The sequence below is a fragment of the Physeter macrocephalus genome, chromosome 1 (genome assembly GCF_002837175.3).
Source record: "Physeter macrocephalus isolate SW-GA chromosome 1, ASM283717v5, whole genome shotgun sequence".
Lineage (NCBI taxonomy): Eukaryota > Metazoa > Chordata > Mammalia > Artiodactyla > Physeteridae > Physeter > Physeter macrocephalus.
Window position 1 is genome coordinate 89,549,226 of NC_041214.2, and position 9,625 is coordinate 89,558,850.

The 9,625-nt window shown below is 34.5% G+C and overlaps 1 protein-coding gene across 2 annotated transcripts in view; it reads left to right on the forward strand.

Moving 5' to 3' along the window:
- ZNF148 (zinc finger protein 148) overlaps positions 1–9,625 on the forward strand; it is a 129,608-nt gene that overhangs the window by 81,620 nt on the left and 38,363 nt on the right. For both annotated transcript variants that reach the window (XM_007113572.4, XM_024124227.3), the window contains 2 exons: positions 5,280–5,403; positions 6,607–6,690. In XM_007113572.4, the coding sequence (XP_007113634.1) occupies positions 5,280–5,403; positions 6,607–6,690 (208 nt within the window). The remainder of the gene's footprint in view (positions 1–5,279; positions 5,404–6,606; positions 6,691–9,625) is intronic.

The following is a 9,625-nucleotide window of genomic DNA, read 5'->3' on the forward strand; positions in this document are numbered from 1 at the left end:
GGCCATCTGTATGTCTTCTTTGGAGAAATGTCTATTTAGGTCTTCTGCCCATTTTTGGATTGGGTTATTTGTTTTTTTAATATTGAGCTGCATGAGCTGTTTATATATTTTGAAGATTAATCCTTTGTCCATTGATTCATTTGCAAATATTTTCTCCCATTCTGAGCGGTGTCTTTTCATCTTGTTTGTAGTTTCATTTGCTGTGCAAAAGCTTTTAAGTTTCATTAGGTCCCATTTGTTTATTTTTGTTTTTATTTCCATTTCTCTAGGAGGTGGATCAAAAAAAAGATCTTGCTGTGATTTATGTCAAAGAGTGTTCTTCCTTTGTTTTCCTCTAAGAGTTTGATAGTGTCTGGCCTTACATTTAGGTCTCTAATCCATTTTGAGTTTATTTTTGTGTATGGTGTTAGGGAGTGTTCTAATCTGCTTCTTTTACATGTAGCTGTCCAGTTTTCCCAGCACCACTTTTTTTTTCTTTTTGGCTGCATTGTGGCTTGAGAATCTCAAGTCTTAATAGTAAAAGTTTCTGAATAAATGAGGTATTACCACCTGACTTTGCTATTGACTTATGTGAATTAGGTGATAGTGTTTTCCACCACAGAAGGGTTTTATGAGGATTGTTGAGTTAACATTGATGAACTCTAAGAATCTTTGTCAGGAAAATATAACAATACTATCTTAATCCAGTATTATATATGCTTTATAGGTCTTTTCAAACTCTTTAGTAATAGAAAGAGATAGAGCAGAGTGCTTTTTGATTACCTTATTCTGAAATGTATCTCTTTTTTCATTCTCTCAGCAAATAATTTGAGTGCCTGTTATGTGTCAGGATCTCTTACCAGGTACTGAAGAAAGGAACTGGGTTTTTTGTTACAACACTGTAGGTGGTCTGAGTAGAAATTGATTTTTCAGAGTTATGCTGAGCTCAGGAAGGAAGAGCCTATTCCACAAATCAAATAGATTATGAATTATATAGAGAATCTATTCCCAGCAATTTATTATACACTACTGGTTCCCAGAAAAGATTAGTGATTTTAGAATCAAAAAGATTCTAAATTGAGTGATTTAAAATGAAGAAAAATTTAATTGAAAGAAGGAGAGAAATAGATATACTAGCTATTTGTCAAGCTTTCTCCTATATGTTAGCTTGATTGTGGAAGGAATAGCTTTACGGTAAATAACTGATTGTAAGACTGGGGATGGAAATAAGGAATAGTACTTAAGAGAAAAACGAAGAAGAAAATTAGTTTAAAAAAAAGTATTAGTATTTTATTTATCTAATTTCTCCAGGGAATTATGTATTCTGGGTAAATAATTTTTCCACAGAACCAAACCCTAATTTAAAAAAATATTTGGATGTAAATCTTTCTTTTAAAAAATTCACGTACTTCTTTGCCTGATATTTAGGAAATATGAGAGAAATAACCTTTTCTAAGGCTCAGGGTCATTCTCCTGAACATCAGTTTTTGATATAATGTTATATATACCATGCTTATGATAGAGTGAATTTCATGTTCTAGCACTGGCAAAAGCTTGCCATTTAGAAATGAAATTTGTTAATAAGTAAAATCAAATGCTGAGAGACAGTAAAAATCATGGAGAATGAAAGAAAGTGACAATGTGAGGGTGGGATATTAATGATAAGTAGGATGGTCAAGATGTTTAGGTGGTTATTGCTATGGGCTACTTTGTTATTTTGTTGTATGTCTTTGGGCTTGCACTGTTCTTCCATTTCTAGTTGGATTTGGAGAGTAAAGGGAATTTTCAATCTCACTCCCCACCCTCAGTTGCAGTAAAACAGCTCATAATAGGTGAGAATTTTAAACTGTCTCCTCCAAATTGTTTTTGGGGTTTTGGTGGTTTAGAAATTGATTTAGATTGATTTAAGAATGTATGATAAAACTTATTAATTTAAAATATGCTTTAACAATTTCAGTAGTACATAGTATACATAGAATGGGGAAAATCACATCTGCCTTTTAAGAGAATAAAACTTTCTCACTGAGGGGTGTCAAGTTTCAGTTATTTGGTGGCAGTGACCCTTGCGGAGTCAAAAATCTCTGAATTGAATAGGCAGAGGTTAGTGCTTCGTTGGATGAAAATTGGTATATTATTTAACATAGGCATTGCTATGTATATAGATAGCTAGCTGGGAACAGATTTGGCTCAGAACAAAAAATATATCTGCTAATGGACCGTGAGGTTAAGAAAGCAGATTAATTGAGGAGTTCCATTTGGTATTGAAATACTCTACTGAAAAATTCTGTTTTAATCTTATGAAACAGTTAAGAAAAAAAATCAAGTACGCTGAGTATTGTTTAGACTATTACTAATTTCTTTACTCTTGATGAAGCCCGGTTGCTTGATCTTTATAATGTACCATATTTGTCCAAAAGCAGCAGTGACAGGAGTCAAGACAAGGCATGTGGAGATATTATAGCAGGCACCTTAGGGTTTAAACTTGGAAATTTCAAATTCTTCATTTGTAGTGGTGCTCATATGTTGAAGGGAAAAGGAAAAGCAAAAATATTTTATGGTACTAGTAGCAAGTAGGCCTGCTAATCTCAGGCACATCCACTTACCTGGTAGATCACATTTTACTAAAAGATCTGGAAAGGATATGAATAGGAAAAGAAACCAAGTCTATACGAAGGAAGATAATTTTACCTGTGTTAATGAGCCATTTCTGTTCCACCAAGGAACTTTGTTCTTTACATACCCATTTCACTATGGTACTACTTAGTGATTTTGCAGAAAGTTTTACAAAGAATAGAGTGGTAAGCTGTGAGGATGTTTGGTATGGGTAGTAGGCAGCCATATCAACAGACATTTATAGAGTTTCACTATGATACCGTTGGGATACTGGGGTTATAGTGGTGAATAAAACAGACAAAATCTGTCGGTTATATTTAAAACAGATTATAAATTGGAAGAGCCACTGGTGTTCTTCTGAGGCAAGATAATTTTCTTTTATATCGATACAAAGATGTCTGTTACCCCGGCCTAAGAAAAGAAAAAAATTAATATAAAATTAAATACAAAATGTCCAACAATTTGATTTTTGTGTCATTGAACTTAAAAATATGCTAGATTTTTCAGTCTGCTTATTCACAAGTCAGTGTTTGCTGTTTCATCCATAAAATCCACCTTGAATTAAGGCTTGAGTCCACAGTGAAAGGCAGCATTACCTCCAGTGCCAGAAAACAATGACCTAGAACTCCTTAACTCTTCATAAAAGGGCTTTGTACAGTCAAGGATTACATCCGTTTCACATTAAGTAACTTGGGCCGGATTTGTTCCTTACAAAGCCTTTCCTTGCAGTTGCTATGCCACAGAAAGCTATTGAGTTGCCATGTTTTTGGCACTTGGATCTTCTTATTTGTTATCAACATATGCAAAAAAATACCTGGTGCTATCTTGTTTTTATTGTTTCGTATAAAATGTTTAACATCTTTTTGTTACTTATTTTATGTTAGAAATATTTTGAATCATGTTTTAAAAGATTTTGTGGGTTTTTTGTTCATTTGTTTTACACATTGTTAACTTGAATATTATTTTGTGACTTGGAGGGGTTGAAGAAATTTTAGACTGACTGACCAGAGATGAAACTTTCTGTTCTCACTGACTCTTCAGGAAGCTGTGACACCCCCTTGCATTCTCCTGCCAAATGTTTCCCTCTGTGACTTTGGTACATAGACTTTGAAGCATTGTTGACCACATTGGCAGTTTGCCCAGAACCCACATGCCCTGTATAATTTGCATAATAAATACCATTGATTTACATACAGTATAGGCTGAATTGTCTTCCTGAATTTAAAGTAAAAAAAAGTTTTTGAAAAATTAAAGCCCTTTTTCCTTACTTACTCCCTCTTTCTAGGTTTTGGAAAGGGGGTCATAGCTGTGTATTTACAGGCCCTAATCAGTTTCCACAGGACTTTGTATTTTTTAAGATGTTTGCTAGATTTCTCTACGCTGTGTGGTACACAGTTTCTTGGCTCCCACTCTGTATGCCCCCACCTCCAATACTGTTTCCCTCTCACTTGCCATATTCCTCCTGATCTTACCTCCTAGTTTTCTCTGCTTCTTATCTTCACATCATATTTTGTCATCCTTCTTCTCTCCTCAATAATGAAAAAAGGGATTATTTGTTATTTTCACTCTGCCACGTGTCTGGTGAGAGAGGCAGTTTAAATGTTGCATGTTGGACAAATGGTTGATAAACTGGAATACATGAAGCCCCAAAGGTGAGCTTCTCTCTGGCATTGTCCAGACCTGGCCCAAGATATTCTCGACCACAGGAAGCACAGGCAGACGAGGTTGATGTCTTTGTCACCTGTCTTCCTTCCCCATACCCACTCTCATTTATTAAGGAATATGCTTAACAATAGTTTAGTAGTCCTAGAATAACCTTAGAGGTCCTAGACTGAACCAGACTCAAAATTCAGTTCTAGGATGACTTAAAAACTTAGTTTTCTTTTTTTCTTCTTTAAGAAAAAAGAAAAAGGAAAACGTAATAGGTAAGCATTTGTATGGTTCAGAAAAATGTTTTAAGTATGTACAGTGTAAAACCTCCCTCCTGCCATATCTCCTATATGCCAGGTTCCCCAGCCATGACAACCAAGGTTATATACATTTTATGTATATCCTTCTCAAATAGTTTTTATGCATATGCAAACAAATACATATTGCTATATGTACTATCTTGTATACAAAATTAGCAAAATTATATACTAGATTCTGGACCTTGCTTTTTTTCTTACTTAAGAATAAATCTTTGAGCTCTTTCTATGTAAGTATATAGAGAGCTTTCTCATTTTATTTTACAGCCACATGATATTAAATTGTATTCATTTTCCATGATTTATTTAACCAGTGCTATTTGATTGATATTTACGCCATGTTTAAAACATAAGACTTTTGTCCTGCATATGTGATATTTTGAAATTGAAAAAAAAGCTATACTCACCCTAGCAGAGAACACTTAGGGACTCTACTAGACATCAGGTTTGGAGAGGAGGGGGCAGAGTGCTGAGATCTTACCTAACCAGCTTCCAAGGTTTTATTAGTGATTTTTACCCATACTGAGTCACACTGTACTTTCTTAAAATTAATGGTAACATTATTCTAATAGCCTTCTCAAGATTATTTAGGAAAAAATATTTCATAATTTCTGGTGACCATTGTTTGCATTAAAAGGCATTATCTGTTTTATAAATTAGTATTACGTTTTAAAAATTTCTTTCTTTTGTTTCACCTTTTTTTTTTTTTTTAAAAACCAGATCCTTACAATAAATGAGGATGGATCACTTGGTTTGAAAAGCCCTAAATCTCACGTTTGTGAGCACTGCAATGCTGCCTTTAGAACGAACTATCACTTACAGAGACATGTCTTCATTCATACAGGTATTTCTTGAATTAAAGTGGGCTTATGGCCATTAAAATTATTATCTTTGCTATTTTCATCTTCTTGTAAATGTCATTCATTTCTAAGACTTTACGTAACCTGGCATTTCAAATCAGAGACTTCATAGGCCAGGATGTAAGAAGGAAAGCAGGAAAAACTTTAAATGAGAAAACAGTTAGCATGGATGTGCAAAATTAGTCTTAATTGGATATTTATCTGGCTTAATGTGTTCTTTTTAGCTAGAGAAACAGTTAAAGAATGAACTATTAAAAGCCTGTCAACATTTGTTTTTCTATGTAATATGTCCAGATGGAGTTTGAAATATGAATTTGGGAATCAAATATAAAAAATAACATGAAGTTGTGGAGATCAGAGCTAAAGACTGATCACAGATCTTTAGGGAAAGATTACTAGACATGTACGTTGAGTTAAGGGGTGGGGAGGGAGACAGAGTAATAAGGTAGATTTGATGAACTGATAAAATACAGTGTCCCAGAAGCCAAAAAAGAGAATTCCAAGGAGGGTAGGATCAACCATAGCACAACCTTCTGAGAGGATAGAGAGAGACAGAGAGCTGAGAACAAACCATTAGAATAAATAGGAGGGAGATCATGAGTAGCTTTTCAGAAAGCAGAGTATAAGGGTTAAAGGACAAGTGGGTGGTGAAGAATTTGAGACATAGGGTAGACTACTGAAAGGAAAGGCTCCAACAGAGAGGGAACGTTTGAAGAGACAGGATTGTTTTTTTTTAAGGGGATGTTTAGAAAGTTCTGAAGGTTCTGGAGAAAATAAGTGAAAGGGCATAAAGTAGTGGTTAGCCAGGGAGAACAAGGTGGGTGGATCTTCCACCAGATAAAAAGAAGAGATGTTTAAGACACACTTGGTAACCTATAGAGTCCTTTCTAGCCTTGTAATTTTTAAATTCTATTTTAAATTGCTTTATTTATTTACTTCTTTTTCCCTTGAAAGATATAAATGAGATTTAATCTCATTTTTGTGAGGTTGTGAGAATGTGAATTTTTAAATCTTGGGGAGGAAATTGAGAGGAAATAAAATTCTATTAATGAATAGTATAAAAACTTCGTGTGGATAATTTGGAATTTCCAGAATTTGGGCTTCTAAGATTTCTCTTTCCTCAAAAATAGTAACTATAAACTGTGTTTTATCCAGTAACTAATTTGTGGATGTGAAATTATTTTAAGGTGAAAAACCATTTCAATGTAGTCAATGTGACATGCGTTTCATACAGAAGTACCTGCTACAGAGACATGAGAAGATTCATACTGGTGAGTGTTGCCTCCCTTACTAGGGTCGTTAAAATTACTATTTGAAATATAGGGAAGAATTTTTAATGAGCAGCAGTTGGGTGCAACTTTTGTCAGTTTTGTTTCTTAAGAGTATTTATCACAGCTTATCTTTTTTCTTCCTTCAGTAAATCAATGTTAACTGTTAAGACTTGGCTTAATATCTGAGCCTAATAAATTACTTTGAAAGAGTTTCGTAATAGCTTAAGATATGTTTAAAGTGACAAATGGAAAGAAGTTTTTGTGAAATAGCTGTTTCCTTAGTTGTTTAACAAGTTTAGAGTAGGTAAAATTATCATTTGCAGTAATTAGCGAGGGGGATGAAGCAAAGTGCCGGAGTCCTAAAATAGCGATACCACTTTTTTCCCCCTTACAGTTTCATGTATATAGCTTACTATATCAAGAGAGTTATAACCTTATAAATTGTAAACTTCCAGTTTTTCAGTCAAGTTGTTAAGGATTTAGAAACAAATATTTTGGAAGATCACTATAAAGGAACGCATACCTTTAAAAGTTGAGCCTCATTTTAGAGCAAACATTTATTTGCATTTATTCTTTTTTTTTTTTTGACGAACGTAAAACCAAGTTTTATATGTAACCTTGATTTAGTAAACTGTCGACTTTTGACATCTCTAAGCATGATGAAAAGTGTTTCTTTAGAATTTATTTCCAGTATTTTGCCTTTTTGTGATGGAATAAAAGAGTTGGTAAATTTGTATAACTTTGGTTCTTACATTTAAAAAGAATTGAAAATGATGGTGATAATATATGAATATTGAAAATATTAAGGTTCTTCATATATCTCTATATTAAGTAGTCAAGCAAGTACCTGCCCAGTGTTGTTATTTAGATGTGTTCTCCTGGTACCTGCAGTACCTGTGAAAGGGGATCCTTGGACAGTTTGTCATATAGAAGAAGCAAGCTTTTCTGCCTAATAACTTTCCTTAACTTTATTGGCCCCTAACAAACATGAACATGGCTAGTCTCCTAAATAAAATTTCAGCTGTGCAGCACATCTGTATGCTTTGATGTTCTACTTTTCAAAGATCATTATTCACACCACCCATTTCACTTTCTTAAGTAAACATTTTTCACCATTTGTAGATGGGAGTATGCAAGGACTTGGGAGGAAGAACAACAGTATTGATTTAATTTTAAGTCCTGTTATTCCTTTTTTTTTTTTTAAATATTCTATTTATTTTTTTTGGCTGTGTTGGGTCTTAGCTGTGGCATGCGGGATCTTCATTGAGGCATGTGAGCTCTTTGTTTTGGCACATGGGCTTCTTTCTAGTTGTGGCATGAGCGCTTAGTTGCCCCGTGGCACGTGGGATCTTAGTTCCCTGATCAGGGATCGAACCTGCGTCCCCTGCATTGGAAGGTGGATTCTTTACCACTGGACCACCAGGGAAGTCCCAACTTTATTGATTTTTTTGTGACTTATAGGTAAATTTAAAGTTTATACAATAATAAAACTCAATCAGATAATGATAAATGAAAACGGTTAAATGTTTTGTATGTTTTTAATACCTATTAGATTTTGATGATTTAATCACTCATTCAACAAAAATTTACTGAGCTGGCAGTATTTTTCATGTTCCAGAAATAGATAATAAAAGGCAGTTTCCTTGGAGTTTACCTTTTTTAAAAAAATTTTTATTGGAGTATAGTTGATTTACAATGTTGTGTTAGTTTCAGGTGTAAAACAAAGTGAATCAGTTATACATATACATATATCCACTCTTTTTTTTTAGATTCTTTTCCCATATAGGCCATTACAGAGTACTGAGTAGAGTTCCCTGTGCTATACAGTAGGTTTTTATTAGTTATCTATTTTATATATAGTAGTGTGTTTATGTCAATCCCAGTCTCTCAATTTATCCACCCCCTGCCCACCAAATCCCCTGGTAACCGTAAGTTTGTTTTCTACATCTGTGACTCTCCTTCTGTTTTGTAAATAAGTTCATTTGTACCCCTTTTTTTAGATTGCACATATAAGCAATATCATATGATATTTGTCTTTCTGTGTCTGACTTACTTCACTTAGTATGACAGTCTCTAGGTCCATCCATGTTGCTGCAAATGGCACTATTTTTGTTCTTTTTTATGGCTGAGTAATATTCCATTGTATGTATGTACCACTTCTTCTTTATCCATTCCTCTGTTGATGGACATTTAGGTTGCTTCCATGTCCTGGCTATTGTAAATAGTGCTGCAGTGAACATTGGGGTGCATGTATCTTTTCGAACTATGATTTTTCTCTGGGTATACGCCTAGTAGTGGGATTGCTGGGTCTTACGATAGTTCCATTTTCAGGTTGTTTTTTTTTCTTTTATTAACATTTTGTTTAATGTTTGTTGATTTCACTAAGGGTGATATTCTCATTCATTATCAAGACTGCAGAGAGCAACAATCTCAATGGCTACAATTCTCTTTTTTTTCCCATTTTTAATTTTTATTTATTTATTTTTTAAACATCTTTATTGGAGTATAATTGCTGTACAATGGTGTATTAGTTTCTGCTTTATAACAAAGTGAACCAGCTGTACATATACATATATCCCCATATCCCCTCCCTCTTGCGTCTCCCTCCCACCCTCCCTATCCCACACCTCTTAGGTGGTCACAAAGCACCGAGCTGATCTCCCTGTGCTATGCAGCTGCTTCCCACTAGCTATCTACTTTACGTTTGGTATTGTATATATGTCCATGCCACTCTCTCACTTTGTCACAGCTTACCGTTCCCCCTCCCCATATCCCAAGTCCTTGTCACAGCTTACCCTTCCCCCTCCCCATATCCTCAAGTCCATTCTCTAGTAGGTCTGTGTCTTTATTCCCGTCTTGCCCCTAGGTTCTTAATGTCCTTTTTTTTTTCCCCTTAGATTCCATATATATGTGTTAGCATATGGTACTTGTTTTT